This window comes from Notothenia rossii (assembly GCF_949606895.1).
Source record: "Notothenia rossii genome assembly, chromosome: 7".
NCBI lineage: Eukaryota > Metazoa > Chordata > Actinopteri > Perciformes > Nototheniidae > Notothenia > Notothenia rossii.
The window spans coordinates 52,700,384-52,727,088 of NC_136905.1; the positions used below are offsets into that span (position 1 = coordinate 52,700,384).

At 40.0% G+C, this 26,705-nt stretch overlaps 2 protein-coding genes and 1 long non-coding RNA gene across 3 annotated transcripts in view; 1 reads left to right on the forward strand and 2 right to left on the reverse strand.

The window, feature by feature from the left end:
* rrh (retinal pigment epithelium-derived rhodopsin homolog) overlaps positions 1-26,705 on the reverse strand; it is a 75,756-nt gene that overhangs the window by 21,993 nt on the left and 27,058 nt on the right. The window contains exons 3-4 of the mRNA XM_079691740.1: positions 10,783-10,882; positions 9,056-9,209 (exon numbers count right to left, since the gene is read on the reverse strand). Of these exons, the coding sequence (XP_079547866.1) occupies positions 9,056-9,209; positions 10,783-10,882 (254 nt within the window). The remainder of the gene's footprint in view (positions 1-9,055; positions 9,210-10,782; positions 10,883-26,705) is intronic.
* The window catches only part of LOC307045782 (uncharacterized protein), a 29,807-nt gene continuing 17,171 nt past the window's right edge, over positions 14,070-26,705 (reverse strand). Inside the window, exon 5 of the mRNA XM_079691732.1 lies at positions 14,070-14,545. Within this exon, the coding sequence (XP_079547858.1) occupies positions 14,329-14,545 (217 nt within the window). The 3' untranslated portion in view covers positions 14,070-14,328. The remainder of the gene's footprint in view (positions 14,546-26,705) is intronic.
* Positions 20,622-26,070, forward strand: LOC307045799. The gene is made up of 9 exons (XR_013809996.1): positions 20,622-21,956; positions 22,045-22,203; positions 22,317-22,392; positions 22,547-22,816; positions 22,951-23,002; positions 23,548-23,654; positions 24,045-24,105; positions 24,566-24,689; positions 24,869-26,070. It is a non-coding gene; the product is annotated as an uncharacterized lncRNA (long non-coding RNA).

Sequence of the window (26,705 nt, forward strand, 5' to 3'; positions counted from 1 at the left end):
AAGACGAGATAGTCTGTGTGACTTACTTTAAATTGTGGGTAAGGGTAGATAGCTCCCATTGTTCTGTGACCTGTCAATCATCAAACCGGGAGTCATATTTCATTATGTGTTCATTTTTATCTGAAGGTGTACCCATGGATGTATAAAGAAGAGTTCTACCGCAAAGTTATTCTCCGTGGGGACTTCCGGCAACAATCTTGATTCTGATTGGCCAGAAGACTCGAAAAAACATCAGCAGAGATATTTTATTGAGAAGATGATCAATACGTGTCAGAAGTTTTCAAAACCGTTGAGGGTCTCCGGTACTTCCAGTCCAACGCCGACTGCATGCACAGCGTTAGAAAATCGGGCCTTCAAAATAAAAGTTTGACTTTTATTTTGACTTAAAAAAAAATAATAATAATTCCAATTTTTTATTTTTTATTTTTTGTTTTTCACTCACACATCCGCGACCCACTCGAAACGGGTCGTCGCGACCCACCAGTTGAGAACCACTGGTTTAGATGGATGACGTTTAATCACAGCAGAATTTAACTTTATCTCCGGTAGAATTCTGATCAGGCATTAGCTCCTTTTTTTTCAAGCTAAGGATCCACAATCCGCATTTCTCTAACAGGGCTGCAAAAGAGGGGTATGAGCAGTATGAGGCATGGCTACAATGGGTGATCTGTTTGGTATTTGAAGCAAAAAACTTCACATATATTGTTAGAGCCATTTTCCTTTTGTTATTATTGCCTGAATGTTAGGCTTAATAATAATATAAATTAGATTAAACTCTTGATTATCAGGTATTTTTGTGAGTCACACTATGGTTTAAAATGTATTAATTTAAGGCTCACTTATTTGTTATGATATGTGCATCAGTATTACTTGCATGGCTACATGCCTATATATGGAAGGTTGATAGGACACAGCTGATGGTGATGAGACGGGGAAGTGGAAAAGTCTTTTGACCGTGTTCTTTATGTTCTTTTTGAGACTGATAACTTTATTTTACCATGAAGCGAAGAAATGTGTCCTCCTGTTTGTATGTCGTCTGGACCATTGAATAAAGCTCATCTAATTCAACAACGATCTCTGCTGAATTGTTTGGAAACAAAGAGGCGCGTCAAAACCCACAACCCCGACAGAGGTGGCTATTAAATGTAGACTAGGATTAATACGCCACCACAGATATGTTTTGTATAGGTATGGTCCTACAATGTAGCATAATAGGTCCACTTTAAGTAAGAGTGCGCCTATCATAGCCTTGCATCCACCTGACCTCCTGTACACCTACAGATGGAGCGATTCATTTCGGACAGTTTGAAACGCGAGGGCCGTGATTGGTACGTGATCTGCCCTCGCTCAAGGGAAAACCTCCAGCTTGACTTGAGACCGCCCCCGTGATAGATAAATGTATTTATAATGAAGCCAGCTGCAATGGATCATTTATCCACCAGGAGGTGCAGTGGGGTTCCACACTGGAGCTCATGTGAAATAAAGTCAGATACAGTACGCTGGATGTACAGCGGAACTTTGTTAAGATCCATATGTCACGGATATCATACTCTGTGCTAAATAAGAGACATGTAATCATTTACAAAACATCAACATGTTGTTATTTAACAAAATAATTTTGTTATTCGAAAAAAACGAACGGGAGGAAATGCAGCGAGGCTCTCGATTTTTAATCCTAATTTAATCATCATCTTCACCACGATCATTTATGTTTATGTTCGCCGAATTGACATGAAATCACTGACACATATGAATATACTGTATTCAACTTCATTAAAACGTTATTAACGTGCCTAAACTCAGTAATTCACCAAAAATATGTATATTTTAATGGAGTTTCGTCGGTCGATCAGGATCCCAAAGTGTAGCGGAGGGATCCTCATCTGGATGAAGGGTGTTATTTTCCCCATAAAGAACAAGTCGCTGCAAATTATCCCGCGTATTACATGGCCACATTCTCAACAAAGTAACGACATGACTCCCAATATTAATTGAAATGCTTTTATGGATTTAGAAAATGTTTTTATTGATTTAAAAAATAGTTGTATGTATTGATTTAAATTCACATGCATCCGCTAAGAAAAATAGTCCGTTGTTACAGTTTTTTAAACAGTCTGAATGAAACGGCAGCTCTCAGCTGTGTATTTACACAACTAATGGCCCATCAACCACAGCTCTCTCCCCCCTCCCCCCCTGATCTTTCTTCTCCAGCAGCTAAATTAACAGTAGGTTACTCTGAGTGACCATAGACTGAATGTGACAAGCTTACAGTTAGTGACGTAACAACACCATAAAAGCTGGTGGGTTGAAAGCAATACGGGAGGTAAAAATAACTAGAATAATTGTGACTTATTTATTGTGGCTTTTATGTTTTTAGGTATAACATTTTATGTCATTCAGGCTTATAGTTCACCCTTCTCTAAAAGCCTTCAACAATGACAATATTCATTGTAATTTAATAAATCCTTCCAACACACATTGTAAAAAATAGCCTACTGTAAGTTAAGAAATCATTTTCAATATGTACATCTTCTGATGTAACAACAATAACATTATAAATAGTAACATAGATGAACATGGTATTGCACATTTAGCTTTGAGTGTTACTGACCTGAGATGTTTTTATTACATGAATTAAGGTGACTGAGGCTTTTTAACATACAGGAATGCAAACTCATCAGGTATGAAAAAGGTGACAAGGATCCGAGCCCCCGGCTCCCCCACCCCACGGAATGACAGAGGATTTTAGCAGTCAGAACAACTAAAGCAGCAATGTTAATAATAACAGAAACGCCAAAGAGTCACATCTAATAGAAATATATAAAAGCATTTATTTTAAATTGTGGAGCAGTCAGTTTATAATTTTGGCAGCACTGTTGAGCATTTTGAAAATGTATTTTCAGGCCTCTGTGCAAGGCTTAAGTCTTTTTATCTTTATAGCCACATGGTGTAAAGTAACTAAGTTCATAAAATCAACAAGTACTATACTTGGGCACAATCTTGAGATACTTGTACTTTATTTAAGTATTTCAATGTTTTGCTACTTTATTCTTCTACTCCACTACAGTTCAGAGGTACATGGTGTACTTTGACTCCACTACATGTATTTAATACCTTTAGTTACTTCACAGATCTGGATTAATTAAGTGAAATATAATCAAGTGTTAAATCAGACTTTGGTTCCACCTGGAGTAAATCCACAAGCTACCCTGCAGTATACAAAGTCATTCAAACTAGCTGCACCTTTAGCAGCTTTGAGAACACTTTCATGATCAATCATTATAAAACATATCATATATATTGTTCTGAAATGGACCAATCTGCACAATGACTACTTTTACTGTCGCTACTTTCACTATATTTTGATGATAATACTTTTCTACTTTTACTTGAGGAACATTTTGAATGCAGGACTTTTACTGTAACAGAGTATTCCTTCACTCTGGGACTATTACTTTTACTCAAGTACAAGATCTGAGTACTTCTACGTTTACTCAAGTACAATATATATACTTATACCACCTCTGTTTATAGCCTATGAAAAAAACTATTAGAAATAGAAGGCTAAAGCTAACGTTAGCAGATAGTGACAATGTATGCTAGCTAGCTAGCTCAACGATTCCTTAAATAATATTGCCACAGAAAAACGTTTCAGTTCACATCACGCTCTGCCGCTCCGACAGGAAGCTCTGCTCTGAACACCTGAACGGCCCATTCTAACAGCTGTTCACCAGCGGTCCAGTCTGTGCCACAGTGACTCCGGACGCACAGTTAATATTAACGAACGCACCCGTAGGTAATGTAGCTGCTGAAGCTAGACCATCATCTCGGAGCAGCAGAGCCTTATTATACATCCATGAGCAAAGCCGACAGGCAGGAAGACTCGAGCACACAGCTCGTACTTCATTATAATATATAAAAAAAGAACACCATGCGTGTCATGATGGCACATAACAGCTCACGGCCGCAGATTACTCCGGATCCCAGCCCCCCCCATACCCCAAAAATATTTGTATTGCAGATCTACATGAATCACACAAACGACTTATTTTGGATTCAAAACGGCGAATTTCGCCGAAAGGTGACAAGTTTGCATCACTGAACATAGACAGAGCACAACTGAAACATAACATCTGAAACGATGTAACAACATAATACACTTGTGGGGATGCTTGGGATGTGAGGAGTGAGGGACACGGCTTAGAACGGGCGTGTCGCCTGGCAGGACAGGAGAGTGTGTGCACCAGTCTGCCTTGATCTATGAATTCATGTCCGTGACACTCACTGCTGCCCACAGCTGTTTTATAGAAGGAAATTCCTTCACTTCATGAAAGTGTTTTAACCAGTGCTTGAATTGGAATAAAAAAGGTGCCAGTAGGCTACTCTAAATCAGCAACAAGTATTTGGCACAAAGTCATAGTATATCCTATAATGCTGGTGGGTTTGTCTCTTTACTGTATATTTTAGAAAGGCTCACTGTACTTAAACAAAATGACTCAGGGTGCATCTGAGATTAGAGGGGGTGCAGTGGTAAAGTGCTATTTTTATAAGTGGGGAGTGGACCTGACACCCTCTAGTCTAGGGGGGTCCGGGGGCATGCTCCCCCGGGAACATTTTTTTTAAATATTGAAGTTAGATGCATCAATCTGGTGCACTTTGAGAGCAAAATGAAGAGATATATGGATACCTCTCAACATCCATAATGAAACAACTGTAAACAGATTTACTTTTTCTTTATGGATATAAAAGAAAGTAAAGCTTGACTCCTACTGGCTGGTTAAATGACTCCTCGTCCCTGAGGCCACTACCAGTTTTTTGTGCCATTTTGCTGGATTTATTTGTCAATAGCGTTGCTGCACAAAGTGATAGCCCTCTAGTTTAAATCTACTACCCAAAAAGAAACATATGGAGATGGGTTACTATTTAAAAAAAATTGCAAATCTATTTGGGAACAATGGGGCCGGGCCTTAAACCCTATAGGGGGTCCGGGGGCATGCTCTCCCGGTAAGATTTTTTTTTAAATGTTGGACTTAAATGCATCAATCTGGTGCATTTTGAGGGGGAAATAAAGAGACTACACCCATATGAAACAAAAATGTATACATTTAAATAATGATAAAATCATAAGTACATGGCCATAGCCAATAACATACAATATCCAATATGAAAAAACATTGAAACTTGTTTATTTATTTGTTTTTGGTTCATTTATAGTTGTGAGTGTGTCTGGGCTCCTGAATCGGCCTCTCCTGTCTCCCTCCTCTCCCCCCTGCTCCTCTTTGAGGCAACAGCAAAGACTAGTTTTAGCTCTCAACAAGTTTATCTTACCTTTTTTCACCTAGTTAACATTTTGTTTGTATTATTCATGCATTTTACTAATCACTACCCCCTCAAATGGAAATATGTGTTTACATAAATGGTGACCAAACCGTTTGAGACCCACTGAGATAACTTAAACTAAGTTAACTATCTAAAGACTCAGAGAGTAATTTACCTCACCAGAGCTGTAGTTATCAGCCTCTCAGTCTGACAGCAAAGGGCTCTCCCTCCACCTTGTTGTTGAAAAAGCTCCTTATATTCGTTAGCGCAGCTAGCTAGCACCAGATGCTAACAACAATACACGTAACCGGTGCGCGCGCTTTCTCGCTCGCTCGCGCCACACATACACCAACACACACCCTCCGAGCTTGAATGACACACAGAGACCAATCGAGGGCATTAGTATGATCTGTATGAAAGTGGCAATGTCGGCAGGCCACGTCATGTAGACAGCCAGTCACCCTCTGTGAGGCAGAGTCAGACCCACATTTGCGCTGCGTTGCGTTGACAATATATACGTATATTGCCGGCGGCTGAGTACCGGCATTTTACTGAGTACCGGCACCTTGCCGGTACTCAGTAAGAAGTGCCGGTACCACATGGGTAAAAATCAGAAGTGCCGGTACTGCGTACCGGTGAGTACCGGCCCAATTCAAGCACTGGTTTTAACCACACACACCTCTACTACACACACATGACGGGTGTTATTTTCCCCATAAGGAACAAGTCGCTGCAAATCATCCCGCTTATTACACGGCCAAATTCTCAACAAAGTAACGACATGACTCCCAATATTAATTGAAATGCTTTTATGGATTTAGAAAAAAAAATTATTGATTTAAAAAATAGTTGTATGTATTGATTTAAAAAATAGTTGTATGTATTGATTTAAATTGACATGCATCCGCTAAGAAAAATAGTCCGTTGTTACAGTTTTTTAAACAGTCTGAATGAAACGGCAGCTCTCAGCTGTGTATTTACACAACTAATGGCCCATCAACCACAGCTCTCTCCCCCCCTCCCCCCTTGATCTTTCTTCTCCAGCAGCTAAATTAACGGTAGGTTACTCTGAGTGACAAGCTTACAGTTAGACACAACACTGTCATTGCAAGTGACCCTCAGTTAGTTGACTTTTATGTTCAACTGCTAAATTTGTTACTGATAAAAAAAAAGGGCTTCTACTGTACCTAATTACCTTAACACTAGAACCGCCAGAGGTTTTTGTATAGGCCTACCTAAACCCGTCAAATCCCGCTATTAGAATGCAATTTTTAACAACATAGGGTGCTACATAACACACTTTCAGGAAAAGTCAGGGACTGGGAGACTTTAATATTTTATTGAAAAAAAGTTACATTGCACACACACAACAACACATCACACAAATTGACCCGATTGGCGGTTCTAGTATTAAATAAACTCACTAATTAATGAAACCAGTTCAATACGCATTATTCTTATTCTTATCATTCTTTATGAGCGCAGAAATAGTCTTAAAATCAGATCTGTTTTTTAAATGAAATCTGACGGCAGGCAGTTAGCTCTGATCACCTATGACAAATGCGCCGCACCTAATCGCTGGCCATTCAGCCACAGACACTGTTCGAAATGGGGGGGAGCTAGGAGGAGCTTGGCTCCCCCGAAGAGGGAGGGAGCTCCCCTGAAGGCTGACTTTGAGATAAATAGGGGGAGCCCAAAACAGTCGTGCATATTTGTGTCACACAGATTAGAAATGTTGAGTTTCTGTAAATAACAGTTCTTGAAATAAATAATAGTTATTGTTCATTACAGTTTCTGAATATTTGTTTTATATTTGTGAATATGTCTGGGTGTTGCCATCTGTATGTGGCGGCGCTGCATTCTTACTTACGTTGTTATGATTATGGCGGTGATGCCGGCGCGGTATTTGAAATGTTCATATTGATATTTTTTTAACTCTGGCTGTGTAATAAAAAAATATGGCAAAACGAAAACAGCCAAGCGTCACAGCTTTTGGATTCACAAGCAAAGAAGCGAAGGAGTCTAAAAATGACAACGTGAACGGAAAACAACTTTTAGTTGGCCGGCTGTAAGCGGCGTTAGGGTCGAGTTTGACTGCTCCACACCGAGGGTGAGGCCTGCCGATGCGGAGCCTGAAGAGGCTTCAACAACGGCCACATCCGCCGGCATAGTGACACCATCTGTATTAGTAGAAGAGTGTTTTTTATAGCAATTGATCGCATCCGCGCTGCTGCGCCAGTCAACAGAGCGTGCGTGTGACATATTTAGAAGCAGGATGTGCTCTGAAAAATAGGGCTCCCCGAAAGCAAATGGGTAATTCGAAAACTGACAGAGCTCCCTCTATATAAATCAAACTGTAGAAGGTGTGAAAGCACCTATTGTTTTAAATAATGGTCGGAATGTGACCTGTGAGCCTTCTGAATTACCGTGGGACAGCACATTCTAAACTAAAATGTTCAATCAATAAAGTAACATCTTATCTTATCTTAATAATATCTTCATATTAATAATAATAATAAATCATACAGTATGTGTCCAAAAGGGAGCAGGAGGAAGCAAACACAAAAATATACTGCATATTAAAGCAAACGATTGTAAAGGTTAAAGTATTAGCATAACAAATAAAGAAGTGTAATGTAAACATTTACATTATAATTATGATTATTTAATATATAAAGACTATATATTATTGAATTACAAGATTAGATATACTTTAGTTGATCTAAAATATTGATGTGTTAAAATGCTCTTCAAAACACAACTGAAAGTCCATGAAACTTGTCTTTCTGTATTTGTGAATGAAGCGCCATCTCCTGGTTAAAACCTGAAATTGAAAATCTGGCAACGCCCTCTTGGAAAATAGTGGGAGGGCTTAACATTCCTCTATACTGGTCTTTGGCTGGTAGTAGGCAGGAAGCTGTAAGCTGGAGTCCGAAATTCAGTGCTCCATCTGTACACTTTATTCCTTCATTTTTCTTTCTGTTACGCTCCATTCCATTCTGGTCTGTTTTGTTTTGCCTTTCCTGGATTAAACCTGCTTGTATCTTTTATTAACAGTGTTTGCCTCATTTGGGTCAACCTTCCCCAAATTCCATATTATATATATACATTTGTTTACTTCATTATAAACAACTATTTGCCTTGTTGCATTGGCTAACATAGACATTTGCCAAGTTTGAAGATTTAGAAAGTAAAAAACAGAGAAAAAAATAATATATTAAACAATACAAAATTCACTTTACTGCAATAAACAACATCACACACTATAATACTAGAGTAATTCTGAAACAAATATGTGCCTGTTATAACAGAAGAGTGTATGCCTGTTCATGGTATTGTGTGACTGAGGCCCCTAATCAGATGATCATTCAAAGGGCTTAAGCTTAGACATTCTTTGTATTTCAGCAGCCTAACCGTTAAATGTATATTTAGAAGTAAACCTTGTGTGGATGGAACCATTTTAACAGATTTATTATGAAATATAGTTTTTCTCTTAAAAAGTTTAGTTATATGTTTATTTTGTGTGTATTAATGTACTGCCTTTTGGTCATCAGATTTTCTAAGGAGCCACCATTTTTATGGGTGAGATGCAATCATTTCATAACCCTAACGTTAAACCCTAACCCAGCAGGAGTATTTGTGTCGTCATTGTTGGTGAGTAATTCTCCTGTTAGTATTAAAATAAGAATGTCATGGGTAAAGTACTCAATACATTGTGCAGTGTAGTGAAACTCACGCATCATTGTTCCTCCAGTTGATGGTGCATGTGGCTCCGGTGGGGTCAGGGGCATAAGAAGCCCACCCCACCACCGGCATGGAGGACCAGAACACAGCATTGAGCCACGCTGCCAGAATAATTAGGTTGTACGATTGCATCGTCATTTTCTGCCCTGGAGAGAGAAAGGACATTGATATCAACTCCAGGATTTATTAAAGAGCTGTTGAATTTGTTACAAAATGATATATGTGTTTGAGAGGTATTGCTGCTTGTAGCCTGCTTGATAACAGCGGATCCAAACAAAGTTGTGCTCCATCTGGTCTTGAGCATCACTCCCTCCCTTAGCCCTGCTCATACAGAACCCAGCAGCCCAACTGGTCTTCACCCTCCCTAAGTTCTCCCACACTACACAGCTTCTTCTCTCCCTTCACTGGATACCAGCAGCTGCCCTAAACCGCTTCAAGACAATTCAAGGTACTGGTCCACTGCGCTGTGAATGGAACAGGCCCCTCCTACATTCAGGACATGGTTGAACCACAAACAAGGTTTGGTTTATTGAAAGCTAATGTACTTGGATGAATCTTCGAGTTTGTATCATCATGGTTGATTGCACTTGTTGAAAGTTGCTTTGGAAGAAAGCATGTGCTAAATGCAATGTAATAACATCATTTTGATTCATAAGCCCACACAAACATTGAGGGAGAGAAAGCTGTACAAGTTTAACAGTATAACACTTAATAATGATCCCATATCAATACACTACATAGTGTGACCTAACACAATACTAATGAAATGTCCTCCGCAATACATTGCTGGGTGGGACGTTTTTTGAAGGAACGGTAGTCCAGAAAATCTAAGGACAGAATGACAGACAGACATAGATTCCAATTTGACATTAATGCCAAACTATTGGATTGTTTTAGTTAGGTTTGCCTGATAAACACATGGATGTGTAAAGAGAACGGGATACAGCGTTGGAGGCAGGGACCCAGTTCATTCGCTGCTCAGTGGGATATGAAGCCAAAATGGCCTGACTCAAGAAAAAAAGTACCCGGATCCTTCAAACCCCGCCTCCCGCCTATTTCATGTCTATTTGGACATGCAATAGCGGTCATCAGATGAATGGAGTGGGAAATAACTCTGTAGTCGGTTATTAGCACATTTTATTTAAGATCTAATCATTTTAATTAGGGTTTTTCAAATGCTCAGACAGTGTACTTTATTTAAAAAATGCTTTAAGTATGCTGATTCACAGATGTCTCTTTCCCAATGTAAGTCAATGGGAACAAATATTTTTGGGCTCAATGGCATCACATGACTGATACGGAAGTTTTAATATTACAGTTTGGCCACTTTGAGAATGTGCTTAAACACCTGCGCACATCCTGGGGGCTTGGCTTAACGCAACTGAATGGATACTATAGTCAGTCTAGTTCTAAACACGTGCATGGAGACAAGAGCTGGCTAACTATGTATAGCGCCTTATCGTCTGCCCACCACTCAAAACACCTTTACATTGCAGGACAACATTCATCCACACACACATTTATAGTGATCCCATACAATTTGCCAAACTGATTATCATTGATAGACATTCATCCAGGTGAATGTTGTGGTTCAGTATCTCACCCAAAACATTTCGACATAGGGACTACGGCTTGACCTCCTGATTCATGGCTGCCAAAACAAGCATATCAGTAGAAATATAAATAAGTTGAAATCCCCCAACTGCAGTGATTGAATACCTATATCAGGTCTGCAGATGGTGAGGTATCGGTCTATGGCCACCACCGTCAGCAGGCCAATACTCGCCATGCCAAAGAAGATGTTGAGAGCTGCATAGATCTAGGGACAAAAACACAGAAAAAGTTAATTAACAGACCGTTATTGATAGTGGGCCTGTCATGTAATTATAATTAACCATGTTTATCAAGTGTTAGCAGAGTAAGTATCATTGCTGTTTAGCATCCAAATAAGCGGAAGAATAATGAAACATCAGAGACAGTGGCATTTCATTCAACAGGCTCTCCCATTGGAGGCGTGGCTTTATTTATACCCATCATGACCTTTAACCTGTGACGCTATTGGCTTCAGGTCATACACAACAAATAACACAAATTGGTAACACATTTACCTCAATGTTAACACCCCCACTTGATATCACATTTGTGGTCTTTTAACAAAAAAAATAAGGTTCTTTACTTTACTGTAGTTGTTACTCTCCAAACATAAACTTTGCAAACTTAATCAACTTAAACTTTGTTGCAGGTTTTGTCATAACATCTGCCACCATCTGGTCTGTTGGACAATAAATCAGATGTGTCTTTCCCCCTTCCACAGTTGACCTCAGAAAATGATACTTAATGTCAATATGCTTGCATCTCTGTCTGTTAACAGGATTCTTTGCCAACGCTATTGTGCCCTGGTTGTCTTCGTAAATCGTAGGTAGTGTATATTCACATTTGTCAATGACTTCTAGTAGTTGTATTAAGTACATACACTCCCACAAGTTGATAAAGCGACAGTTGGCTGCTTTTTGGTTTTCCAGGAAACCAGTGGCCCGCTCTCATTAAGGCTAACACAATAACCTGACAGACTACGTCTGTTGGTTAGTTCAGCAGCCCAATCTGCATCGCTGTATGCTTGTAAGCCCAGTTTTTCACTCTTACATTTCCGGTAACAGTTCCCTGTTGATTGTACCTTTCAGATATCTCAGTACATGTTTTACAGTAGTCCATTGCTCTTCTGTCAGCTCAGAAAAATACTGGGACAGTTTACTGACAACAAAACTCAAATCAGGCCTCGTGCACACAGCTAGGTAGATCAGGCTACCTACTGCTTCTCTGTACATTCTAACATCCTTCATCGGTACAGCATCATCTAAGTAGTTCAGTTTTTGCTCACAAGGTGTCGCTCTCGGTTTACAATCCTGCATGTTAAACCTTTCAAGTATTTTGTTCACATATTTTTTCTGTGATATCTTTACACATGAATCAGTTTGATCAAAATCAATGCACAGGAAATGTTTTAGTTTCCCCAAGTCTTTCATCCTGAATTTAGCTGTGAGCATCTCTTTAAAGCCCCTGTCACACTGTCCCGAAATTGACACCCGATGGACACACGAATATGGAATTGTGAATTTCGAACAAAGATGGCCCCGAACAACACAAGAAGGCAACATTTACATTACATTGAAGACATACAACTGCAACGAAAGTAACACAAACAATTATTTTAAAGTATTATGATACTGTACTGATATTTTCCGACTTTGTTCTTTACTTTCTCCGTCTTTGTAGAAGATATTACGTTTTCTCCGTCATGTTGTTTCCAACAACTTCCTCGCCTTCAAAATAATATATGATATCCTTTTTAGTTTCACAGAACACAAATTGGGTTATTTACATAATATGTTTACATGATTTTGTTGTGCAATAAAACAACCAGATGGACACACGATAAAGGAAATGTTCAAATTCTGCTCTGATCGTAGCAACATCGGGCCATTCGTGAGGGCATCTTAAGCCATCTTTGGCATGCCAAAGATTTTGCCACCATGTCCGAAATTGCTGCCGGAGGCTGATAAATTCCACCGGCGGTCATACAATAGCTTAAGATGCCCTCACGAATGCCTTACAAAGGGCAAAATGGACACACGAAGTCAACACGAAAATGAACCTTCACAAGGTCCTTCGGCAATGCTTTGTGATGCCAAAGATGTTGCCACCGCTTCCTAAGGTGCTGCCGGAGCCTGAGAAACTCCACCGGCGTTCATACGATGGCTTAAGATGCCCTCACGAATGGCCCGATGTTGTTACGATCAGAGCCGAATTTGAACATTTCCTTAATCGTGTGTCCATCGGGTGTCAATTTCGGGACAGTGTGACAGGGGCTTAACAACTTTCAATGCATTGTTATCACTAGCTGCAATGATAATGTCATCAACCCATATCATCATTATCACTTTACAGTTTTCAGTTTCTTTTGTGTAAACACAATGTTCAGCCGGGTTCTGTAGGAACTCATTTTCACTCAGATACTCATGCAGCATTTTGTTCCAATTTCTGCCTGACTGTTTAAGCCCATATAGTGACTTTTCTAGCTTGTACACCAACTTTTCACCTTTACTGGATTTGTCCTCAAAACCTTCTGGCTGTTCCATGTATATCTCACAGTCTATTGGTGCATGTAGGTAAGCAGTTTTAATATCCATTTGATGTAAAATCAGATTTTCCTGTGCTGCTTTCTGCATTAACACTCTGATACTGGTGAGGTTAGCGGTAGGTGAAAATGTCTCTGCTGTCTGTACTGCATAGGTCCACATACTTTTTGGCATCTCATGTTCTCTAAGCATGCACCTGGCCATGTCAAAAAGTGTGCGCCAATTCCTCTCAGCAGTGCCATTTTGATGTGGGGAATACGGTGCTGACTTTTCATGTCTAATCTTATTACTGCATAGTAATGCTTGGTAATCTTTCCCTGTGAACTCTGTGCCATTGTCTGACCTGATACATTTTGCTTTCCCGTATGGGGCAGTATCGGCCAGAAATCTCGCACTGTGTCACTTTTATTTATAAGGAAATACACAAACACTGCACTGGAGTAATCATCTGTGTAATCATCTGTGAATGATAAAGCATACTTAAAGCCTTCTCTGGATTGCGGATCTATTGGTCCTGCTATATCTGTGTGCACCAACTCTAGAGCTGCTTTGGCTCTTACATCCGGCTCCCTGTTCCTGGTTTGGGTAAACTTCCCTTTAGTGCATACATCACAATGTGGAGTTTTTTTTACCTTACCCTTAACTGACATGCCATTAACAACATTCTGTAACTTTTGAATATCATCATAATTACAATGTCCCAGGATCTCATGCCATGTCTGTAAATCATAACACCTGTTGCATTGGTCATCACATTCATCATTTACTGTGTTCAAGAAATAAAGTCTGTTCAATTCATACATTTGAAAATGTGTACCGTCTTTGTGTTGCAGGACGTCTTTGCCCTGCTTGAAGGTTACCGTTGCTCCTTTGGTAGTAGCTGCTTTCACCGAAAAAATGTTTTGGGGGTACGATGGGATGTACAACGCCTTATTCAGAGTTGTTTTGTGTCTTTTCCCCATGCTGTCCACCATAATAACAACAGCGTCCCCTCTTCCTTCTGCTACACCATTGCACCTGGTACCATCAGCTAATTCCACACAGTGGGATTTAGCCTGGAAGTCATCATCAAACCTCTTGAACTTTGTTACATCCGTGACGATATGTGAAGTCGCCCCTGTGTCCACCATCAGTCCTCTCTCGGTGATGCTGTGCCCTGGCTGGACCTTGTTGTCCACGTCGTTGACTCGGAAAGTATGCCAGTCGTTTCATCCGAAGCTTTCCGCGCGTCGTCCTCCCGTCGCTGCTTCCGCCTGCAGGCCGCATCCCGATGCGTGTTGCTTTTACAATGACTGTACCACAGCTTACGTTGGCACGTTCCGGCCTTGTGTCCACTCAGGCCGCATCTGTAACAAATAATGTCCGCACACTTGGTTCCTTTATCCGATGCTCTCGGTACAGAGGGTAGTTTCGCTCTCAACTGCTCCCGCGTTATCGTCTGGTGGCGGTGTGCGCATTCGCTCAGTATCCTCATAGCTGCGGAGCTTAGTCTTAAATTCAGCAACATTTATTGTCTGGTCAATTTGCGTGATGTGGATGGCGAATGGTTTAAATTATTCTGGCAGTCCCTTCAAAACCATTGCTACAAAAAGCCCATCACTTAATTTCTCCTCCGCGTTTCTCAAAGCGGTGATGGCGGTCTCTGCACGTATTATATACTCCGTCACACTTTCACTGCTTGACTTTAGGAGTGATGTCAGTTCAGTATATAGGCTGATAATACGTGGTTTACCTGTGCCAGCATAATAGTCTCTTAAAATCTTCAATGCCTACCGACCATTATCCGCCGCCTCCCTCATTACAAGGGACAAACTTTTGTCATCAAGAAATTGGATAAGCTCTGCATAAGCCTCTTCATTTTTCCGTTCATCGGCCGCCTCTTCATCTTCCTCAATTATGTCCGTAGGACTCCTTAAAATAGTATTCTTCAGTCCCTGTAAACGAAGATGGCCCAAGAATTTCGTCTCCCACAGTTCATAGTTCTTCTCATCCCCGTCAAACACTAGCCGAGACCAGCGGCTACTGGAACCTGCGCCCAACCTGCTCATGGCGTTAGCTTAGCTTGCTAATCCACCACACGTGCTACGTTGCGACTTTCCATCGGTGGAAAAACGACGGAAATACTTATTTGGGTGTCTCTGGGCCCATAACCTGTTAGCAGAGTAAGCATCATTGTTGTTTAGCATCCAAATAAGCGGAAGAATAATGAAACATCAGAGACAGTGGCATTTCATTCAACGGGCTCTCCCATTGGAGGCTTCCGGTCATACACAACAATAACACAAATTGGTAACACATTCACCTCAATGTTAACATCAAGGTTTATTGGTTAAAGCAACTTTAATCACACTTTAATTGTCGTGTTTCAATGGGTTTAAAGGTAGTTAAAGGTAGTGTATATGTAAGGAGGTACACCAGGTAATTGACTGATGTGTAGTTAAAGGCAACCCGGTATCACGGCAAGACGTGAACATGTGACGATTTAACATGCTGGGAGACGTGAAGATGTCACGATTTCGTACCTTCAAACGTGACAGTTACACGGTTGTTAACCCATGTTAACCAGTGGAGAAATAACCGGAAATGCCAAGCAAATGCTACCCCGACGTAATGATTTATTTTTTAATTGTCACACTCGATTACGCCAATTGTCTTGTTGCCCCAGCTGGTCGACACCTCTTTTAGCAGAAACAAAGGCTACATTAATGTATTAAATCGATGTAAATCCATGCGTGTGGATGTGGAATTAACGGACGTGACGTTGTGCGAATGAGTTGCCAGGCAATAGCTTCGGTTCATGTTAATTTACAAACTCTTCAACTACAACCGTAGTTATATTTAAAAACATGTTAGAAGGCCTCACAAAATACTTTAATGCAAATTAAAATTAAATTAAAATGAACCCTAACGTAGGCAAGATCCTCAGCTCGATGATTGGATGGTTTAGCCGCAATGCATGCTTGGATTTGGTTCGGCTGCATTAAATATTACATATCTGCCGTAATTCTCTATTGATAGAGCCCTGCTGAGAAGACTTCTAGACAAACAGGAGAACTGCCGCCAAAACTGAAAACGTGACGTGGATCATAAATATATAAGCAATTAAACAACATCTTACATTTCTTTTCACACAATACGTCTCCTTGCAATATCAACACTAATTCGGCTGACTTTTATATTTGATCCAATTGGCAGATAGGCTGTATTTACACCATAACGGTGCAGAGCTGATAGAAAGGGACACCTGGTGGCTGAAGAACGTTATTGAATTTTATTATTTTATTATTAGATATTAATAGGATCCCTATAAAGTATATTCATTACTCGTTATTCTCTACTAATAGTTAATTAAAGACTGTATATAATGACTAGTTTGCACATCCCTTTCAAGATTTCAAGATTTTCTAAGCTAAGGTTTATTGACATATCATAGTATACACAACTACGGTGTAGTTATGCAATGAATGAAAAACTTGGGCTGCAGGTTCCTCAACAGTGCATTACAAGAAATCTATCAATATGTGTGTCTACCTCGACCATTAAACTGTCATTCTGCACATTTCTTATACTATCTACATACATCTTATAAGAGTATAATACCTATGCATAATATCAGTTTAATAATAAACAAATAATAAACAAATAAGTGCTTTAACATAGTTAAAATTGCAGGAAAGCAATATATTAGATGTTAAGTACTTTGCCAGGCTTAATATGTATCTGTAGATACAAATGTCACTGTGTGTGCTGTGTGCTCTTCATGTGTGACCATTAAAGAGGGTTTCATCCCACCATATTCTTCTTCTATAGCCTACCCCCAAAGCTTTTTTCTTATTCAAAAGAAGACCTCAACCTAAAGTACTCTTAATGTTTAAATTAAGCCTTATTAGTTTGTCTGTTTTGTACGTCCTCCTATTAATATCTAATAATAAAATAATACAATTCAATAACGTGCTTTAACCACCTGGGGCCTGTACTACGAAGCTGGTTCAACCTAACCTGGATATGTTTGAGTTAGCCGGTTGGCCTAATCCAAAACATACGCGCCCTCACTAAACGGTACTACGACACGGGTTATCAAGTGGATCGCTCAAGCCAGCCGTGCCCTATCTAGTTAGGTGCGCGTTCACATGAAAGGGGTGGTATTTGGAGCATTCGACCAATCACAAACATGGAGAAGCGTACTGACAGCGCAGCGCGTCATACTTCCTGAATCAAAAGTCAACTTTTTATTAGACAAATATGAAGACGTTAAACTTTAAACATCCATGACTCAAACACTTTATCCAGGATAAAAGCCACATATGCACCTGCAAGGTGAATACAGCTCGTACAAGAAAAAGTTTTTGAATGCGTACATTAACAGGTTTATGATAAGACACGATCTGACTTTAATTACATTTGACTCGGGTGTTTCGTAATGTGTTGCTTAAAATAATACTTATGCATACAGTATGTGACACTGTAAGTATTGCACAGCCAGATACGGCTCAAGAAGCTGACTCAGATAAGGAAATATATGATACATTATGATGTGATATGCCGCGGACTGTACTGTTACTTTGATCCGGTTATTTATGTTGTGGCAGATATTTAATTAAGCTTTCTTAACGCTAATGTTATAATAGTCAGATTGCGCTGAAGATGGGAGATGATATTCAATTCAATTTCACGTTCACACAGTCTGTGATTTTTGCCGGCCGTCTTTCCTGCAACGGCAGTTTAAACTGTATTTCCTTTCTCCTGTAATGTGACTTGATCGCTTTAAACTCTGCACCCCGCTCCGCACACGGAGCTCTGATTGGTCAGCAGGCAGTGCTTTCACTGAGTTGATCTCTTAGCCTGCAACCTAACCTGGTCAGGACCAGGTTAGCCGCACAGCATAAGTTACCATGGAGATCTAGCCTGCTAAAAAGAGAACCAGCTTCGTAGGACCGGAAAGCCGGAGTTTTCCATGAATTTAGCCGGCTAAGCGAAAATCCTGCTTCGTAGTATATCCCCCAGGTGTCCCTTTCTATCAGCTCTGCACCGTTATGGTGTAAATACAGCCTATCTACCAATTGGATCAAATACAAAAGTCAGCCGAATTAGTGTTGATACTGCGAGGAGACGTATTGTGTGAAAAGAAATGTAAAATGTTGTTTAATTGCTTATATATTTATGATCCACGTCACGTTTTCAATTTTGGCATCAGTTCTTCCTGTTTGTCTAGAAGTTTTCTCAGCAGGGCTCTATAATAACTACGGGCTACGGCAGATACGTAATATTTAATGCAGCCGAACCGTGTATTACAATGCCGTTATATGATGACTTTCAAGGAGAAAAGCAAGCACACTCAGAATAAAGTATTATTTTATTTAAAAAAAAACGTTTTCAGATTTCACATCACATAAACACCAAATCCAAGCATGCATTGCGGCTAAACCATCCAATCATCAAGCTGAGGATCTTGCCTAAGTCAGTTTCCGGTTTCGTTTATCACCGATGTATTTTGTTACACACTTTCCTTCACATTTACATTTTAATTTGCATTAAAGTATTTCGTGAGGCCTTCTAACATGTTTTTAAATATAACTACGGTTGTAGTTGAAGAGTTTGTAAATTAACATGAACCGAACCTGTTGCCGGCAACTTAATCGCACAACGTCACGTCCGTTAATTCCACATCCACACCATAGACTGTATCCACACGCATGGATTAACATTGATTTAATACATTAATGTAGCCTTTGTTTCTGCTAAAAGAGGTGTCGACCAGCTGGGGCAACAAGAAAATCGGCGTAATCGTGTGTGACTATTAAAAAATAAATCATTATTATATTAATATTGACAATAATAACCGACCGTCAGGCTAGCATTTGCTTGGCGTTTCCGGTTATTTCTCCACTGGTTAACATGGGTTAACAATACCGTGTAACTGTCACGTTTGAAGGGAGGAAATCGTGACATCTTCACGTCTCCCAGCATGGTAAATCGTCACATGTTCATGTCTTGCCGTGATATCGGGTTGGTTAAAGGACATGCTAGGACTTTGATATCATGTTTATTATCTCACTAAAACAAAGCCTTTGGTTTATAACCAATTTAATGAAAAACAATTATATTCCTGATTGATACATCTGCAGATTGTTTTTTGCATTAACCGTGTACACACTTGGTAGAAAACTGTTTGAAATCTCAAATATCCATCATAATTGTCCAGAGCTAAAGGCGACATTTTGAAGTGGGTTGTTTTGTCCAATCAAAAGTCCAAGACACAGAGATATTACATTTATTATAATTAATACAAAAAGAAAGAGAAATAAAGAAAAAAAAGAAGGAATACAGACTTTTATTAATCCACGAGGTTCTCACATCTGAGAAGCCAGAATCAGCTGAACAAATTTACAATTTCAGACCATTAATTCATGATCTTAATACTGCCCAGAAAGCATTTACTTTTGAAGTGAATCTCAACATAACATTTGTTCTTATTTTTTAGCTGCTAAAGGAAAAAGACCATTGCTTAGGACATTAGTATTCCTCCTTCAGAAAACACCATAACAAACCTTTTGAATAATCACCTTTATATTTTTGGAGAGCACAAAACTTGTCTAAACTGTCCCCAGTAAAGAAAAGAAAAAGAGAACAAGAACAAAGAAACAGAACAACAGGAGGAACGAGTTAAAAGACACAGAGAAAGAAGAAGACAGACAGGAAGTAAACATTAAAGGTAGAGGAAGACAGACTGGAAGTAAACACTATAGTGAACAGCAAAAGAAGCCGGGCTGAAGTCGAATAGTCCATTTAGTTAGGAACCTTCCTAAACGAGTGAAATGTGAACGGCCGAATGTTGTGTGACGGCAAATGCTGCGGCTGCAAGGTATTGTGGGGCAGCATTTTCTCCTCTCCTTTCGTAAAGGGAGGTCCAGTGGTATGGAGCTAATTTCCTGCCATAACTCCACAAACAAACTAAACAGGTTTTACAAATGCCTCATGATTCACGAACAAACACAATGTGGTGTGCAAATACAAAACACCATCTACAAACTAATGCATTTAGTTTTGCAAAGAAAAAACGTATCTATCAAATAAACACATACCATTTTTCTAATAAATCATTTTTCAGAGACAAATTCAGCAGGTTTTACAAGTACACACCTTTTTTTTACAACTACAACACTTTTTTTTAGAAGTACAAAACTTGTTTTTACAACTACAACACTTTTTCTTCTCACCGCGGAATATTACTTCCAAAAGTCACGTGACTCACTCACGTGACTTTTGGCAGTAATATTCCGCCGTGGCTGGCACATGCATATATATATATATATATATATATATATATATGTATATGGGCACATACTCCACGGCAGCAGGGGGCGCTACTGAGTCCATTGGGAGGTTGAGCACCCCTTCCAGTCTGATGACAGGTGTTTCTAGCGATCCAGCGATCTGTTTCCCGAACTCATTTCACAATGAGCGGCCGGGGCCAACAGGGGAGTATGTAAATGTTTCTGGTGAAAAAGCCAATGTTAACTCAACTAAGTTACTATTTCATGAGGATGAGCAGACTGCAGGAGCTAGTTTACAACAAGCTAATCTAATTTTCGTTTTGGTTCTGATTTAGGATGAGGGTTAAGCTACCGCCCCAGTTGAGCATGTCTTAGAATTAGATTGTCCCTCAGCCAGAGAATGCTTACCTGCACCGACCAATTTACATATTGAGTGATTCAAAATGTTTATAAAAACTTTGTGGTTGAAAGCCGCTGTGTAAATTACACATATCCGTGAGGTCTCCACCAAGACACTCCGATTGTTTATTGTTGTATTGGAGAGTGCCCGCTTTTTTTTTTACAAAGATAACTCAATAACTATCACAGCTGTTGGAACTAGGGATGGGTATGTAAAACTTGTATTGGTAGGCCTACTACTACTCTTACCGATACTGCTTATCGATCCGGTACTTCTGTACCGGAACTGTATTTGTATTTGTACTTTTTGTATTCCACTACCATTCCGAGGTAAATGTTGTACTTCTACTCCACTACATTTCAGAGTTACATGGTGTACTTTTACTCCACTACATGTATTTAATACATTTTAGTTACTTTACAGATGTGGATGAATGATGTGAAATCTAATCAAGTGTTAAATCAGACTTTGGTTCCACCTGGAGTAAATTCACAAGCTACCCTGCAGTATACAAAGTCATTCAAACTAGCTGCACCTTTACCAGCTTTGAGAACACTTTCATGATCAATCATTATAAAACACATCATATATATTATTCTGAAATGGACCAATCTGCACAATGACTACTTTTACTGTCGCTACTTTAACTATATTTTGATGAGAATACTTTTCTACTTTTACTTGTAACAGAGTAAGATAATCTATAATGTGTGTAAGATATTGTGCAAAATGTGTGCTTTAGCTAGGGATTTTGATATCATCTGTTTAAGTTATCTCACTTTACAGATACAAACGTGTTCTTTGCTCAAAACTGCTTTTAAGCTCATTCAAAAAACACATTATACTGTTTTATTTATTCTTGTTTGTATGTATTTGTTTCCAGAGGCCAGAGTATGCACACATAGAAACTGCTGCACGGAACTTGCTGTCTCTTTTAACAGCAACAGTCAGCCAAGGGCAGGTTCAGGATCAAGGCCAGCTCCAGCCCCAGGTTCAGGTTCAGAATCAGGGCCAGTCTTCCAGCCAGGGAACTAGTCAGGAGTTGAGAGTGAGGCCAGCCAATGTCCAGCAGGAGAAGACAAAGTTAGAAAAATTACAATGTTGCTACAATGTATAAAGTATGGTTGGTAGTTAAGATTGTGTTTGACATGCCTCTCAATTTTCTTTCCAGGTCTTTTTCAGGTCTCTTCAGAAGACCCTTAATGTACAGTTTTATTTGCTCCCAAAACCCATTAGCAGAACTCCACAAGGGACTCAGGAGCTCAGGCTGTTGATGGCAGGCCTAGGTAAACGCCTTATAGCATTGCCTGAACAGAGCAACCATGCAGAGGTGACCATTAAAATAATTATATTTCATTAAGAGGCTAGCCATGGTAATTTAATACGATTTGTAGTGCTAATGTTTTTTTTTTTGTCCTTGTTGTATATTGTCTTCCTACTAAGATTTCAACAGTTATTTCGGCTGAATACCCGAAACTGGAGACTTTGACTGGTGGATGGCTAATTTATAAAGCATCGGGTAAGCAGATTCAGCATTATTTAAAAATGGTGTGACACAACTATAATGGGTTGAGATTTTAAACTACATTTTTATTTTTATGTTTTAATCAATGTTGAAAACAAATACAAATAAATTGATGTATGCTCACTTCCCACTTTCAAAAATACTGAAGGAGGGAGTGGCCAGAGAAAACTTTCTGTGATCCCACCTGAGTCCGAAGGCTACACAGCAAAAATGCTAAAGGGCATTTCAAATAATGGAAAACACACGCTTTTCATTATTCCACTTCAAGAGGAACTAGACACCACGCCTCTTCCCGCTGATGCCCCTGAGTTCAGCAAAATGCCTACATCTCAATGCAGGACCTGTGGAGAAACCTTACCCCTACAGTTTCTTGCTCTACGTTGAGTCTTGTAGCAAGTCTGCAGAAGATACTGAACAAGTAGGTTTTTTCTTTACATGAGACCTTGCTGAGCTAAATCACCTTGTTCTTGAATCTTTTTTTTCAGTGAGTGCATATCCAAACTATAGTATTGTCATATAAGTTAACGTTTGTAAATCTGATCCACTTAACAGGAAATTGATGAAGATTCAGATGAAAAGCAAGACCATGATGATCAAGACAATAGTAAGTGTGAATACATTTTCATGACACAAAAAATTAAACTAACATAATTCTATGCTACACTCATCAATGATAATATATAACTTCACTTGTGGTGTACTTATTCCAGAGCTCTCAAGTCTCACGCATTTGGCGTGAGACACACGCATTTCACTCCATTCACACGCTCACACGCCACACCTTGTATTTCTCACGCAGAGATTTCTTTCCAGGGTACCGCCCACCAAACTAGGCTTGTGTGAGACACGTGCACTCCACTAGCACCCCCCCCCCCCCGTTGACATTCGCGATACAGAGGGCTTCATACTCCACTAGCACGCCCCCTCCCCCCTCCCCCGTTGACATTCGCGGTACAGAGGGCTTCATGGGAACTTTGAGGGGAGCCAGAAGTTGGAGTACCAAACACCGCTGCCAAAATCTCACTCTGAACTCTGTTCAAAACTTGAGAGCCCTGTTATTCATATAATTATTTGTCTAGTCCAGGGCAGCGCCGTATAGACTGAGAGTTACGTCATCTCCGTTCACTCCAATGGACCACTTTTTTACAGCAATGGCGGATCGTGGAGCCTCTCAATCGTTACCAGGAAGTTAGCGCCAAGGCTAGCAGAGCTGTAGAGTTGCAGCATAATAGACCGTTCGTGACGGACTTTTAAAGGTAAGAAGAAGTTTAAAGATTTATATTGCGGATATTATCAGTACATCTGATTCAAATTAACATGTGTATTAAAGGATGTCAGTGGATTATGCCTAAATTAGTAAATTTAGGGAACGTTTACAGATAACAGATAAAGCTAGGATACCGGATCAAGTTGGCAACACACGTTGAACAGCCTTTTAATTGTAAATTCCGTTCTCTTAATGTCATTTCGTCCAATGTTGTTGAATTAGAGAAGAGGGGCTTCTAAACGGGATTGTATGCGGGGGTGGAGGGAGTTAAATATTAGATAAATATAACTTTGGTGCGTGTAAGAGTGAGTATTTTTAGCAGAGCCATGTTGTGTCCTTGTGATTATGTTGATTATTACCTGTCTGTATAATGTTGCAGCTCAGCTGATTTTGGATTGATGGCAAAGGGAGAGGGACTTAAGTGAGAGTGAAAACACAAGGTAAGTTTAATACTACTGTTTTATATAAGTAAGCATACTAAACATGTATTCTATCACTGTATTATATAAGTAATATTGTTAGTAACCTACTGTATGGCAGGTGGAGGGGCAGTGATGTTACAGGTGGAGGAGCAAAACTGCAAGACTGCAAACTCACAAGACAGAAATCAAAGTTTGTTCTCCAGAGAAGAGGTGGATTTCACTTCATTTATTTCATATTTTCTAAAGATGTGGAAATGGCAACAAAAAAAAAACCTTGAGAGCTGTAACCAAGACAAATGTAACAACATGAGTAGAGAGCCACCAAGGTTTTTCAAGTCCCTCTCTTACTCCATTTTGCCAACCCAAACTTCCAGGTACATGACGGGACACCTTGCTAGCGATGTTACGGGTGGAGGGGCAGTGATGTTAGCTGTTACACACCAGGCTCAAACTTAACACATTGCATCCTTCTTTGCAGTGTCCTTATTCCTGGAAGGGGAATCTGCAATTCCTGCAGAGTTTTGTAACCCGTTGGTCCGCACGCAAAGCGAATTTTTAAAGCCTTCTTAATTGTCTCATTGCTCCATTTCATCCCCTTTGTGGTGAGTCTGCCTAATGCCTTAAGTTGGTCTTTTGAAAACGTTTTCTTATATTTGTTGTCCCTAATTTTCATTGTTTTCTTGAGAGCTGCATTTTCCTTCCTGATTTTTCTTAGTGCAGACTTTGCTTTTTTGGTGATTCCTTCTTGGCTCTTTCATTTTCTCTTTCATTTGTTTAATAGATCTGTTTGACTGGCTGCTGGTTCCCTCGTATGCTGACTGGCTGCTGGTTCCCTCGTATGCTGACTGGCTGCTGGTTCCCTCGTATGCTGACTGGCTGCTGGTTCCCTCGTATGCTGACTGGCTGCTGGTTCCCTCGTATGCTGACTGGCTGCTGGTTCCCTCGTATGCTGACTGGCTGCTGGTTCCCTCGTATGCTGACTGGCTGCTGGTTCCCTCGTATGCTGACTGGCTGCTGGTTCCCTCGTATGCTGACTGGCTGCTGGCTGAGTGGGTGGTATCCACCCTCCCTGTCTCTCCTCACTAGCCATGTCCTCTCTTTCTTCACCCTCACTTTCCTTTCTCTCAGTCTCCTCATCCCTTCTTCCCTCAATCTTTGAGACTAATGTAAGCAGAAGGCATGGCACTGTAGATTTTAAAATATTATACCACTTAACAATAAGAAATATGACTTTTGTTACTAAGAGTTCATACTTATTATACCTGCGTCACCTTTCACACTATAGCTGTGATCATGAGCTATGGGCTTTGTAGATACAGGTCCCGGGGTGAATCGTGGTGCAGGGGCCCTTCTCTTTTTGACCACAGGGCGATGCACAAAGATGGTGGGTATAGCCTCTGCTCTCAGCCTAGTCTTGCCCTTTTTTGTCTTGACAAACTGGTCTGCATCAAAATGTGCCTGTGGAGTGACTTGAGGTTACTTCACACACAGAACAACTCAGTTGTGTCTGCCCACATACATATTCCATAGTGGTTGAATACACAGTATTAGGAAACACTTTATACTTACTGGACATGTTGTACTCATTACATACTGTATATAAAATATGACCAAGAATGTGAGACAACTTTATAGAAATTCATATCACATCTGTTACTGATGCCATTTGTCATACTTTGTTAAACTCACAAATAATAAAGTTCCATAACTTCAGTTGGGAACAAAGACCACACCTTATCTCCCCAAGGCAATTTCCCATCCAATAGGTGTGCTATATAGGTGTGTATAACCCTTTCTCCTGTCTGTTACTCCCTCTTTCAGCACAAGAACCAGAGGGGGATTCAATGGAGCCTGAACACCTGCACTGAGACCCTCACCCTGCACCCTGAGTCTCAACTCTGTGTTTTTCAAGCCTTTCCCTGTTTTGTTGTATTAAACAAAACATTAAGCTTTCCCAATGGTGTGGTTTTCGTTTTGTGAAAAAGTGCAAATGCAGTGTTTGTATATAATAACCTCACATATTTTTTTGCTGTTGGTCGTGAAATTGCTCCTGCTGACTTGAGCCAGCCATTTTTTCCTGCGCTCTGTGTCAGTGGGGAAGCCGTACATTCGTACTCCTTTCTCTGAGCGATTTGAGCGTCCCCAGGCAGCACAGCAAACCATGGTGGCGACTAGGAGGCAGCACAGCAAACCAGGACAACACGGAGGAAAAGGCACAGACAAACTGCATGATATGCTATTCAATGTTTATTGAATTCCATGTATTTGCAATGGATGTTCCTAAAACAACACATTTAACATCATCATCATCATGCTGCTGCTGCTGCTGCTAGTCCTTTGATAGTCACCTGTCGGTGTCCTGTCCTTTCTGAAAGCCATAAAGATGACATTAGTCATTTAGATAACTTGTGTCCTCAATTACCATGGGATTACTGAAACTACCATGAATTTAAGAAAATGGTAGAAATTAATCTAATCTGAATTTTGAAGCATTCCTTTAGATCCCCTCCCTCTAAATATATCAATAAACATTAGAAAGTGATGCTCCTGACTACCATACAAGTTTAAGAAGATAATATTGGTTTTAAAGAATTCAAAGCTATAAACAGCAACAGGCT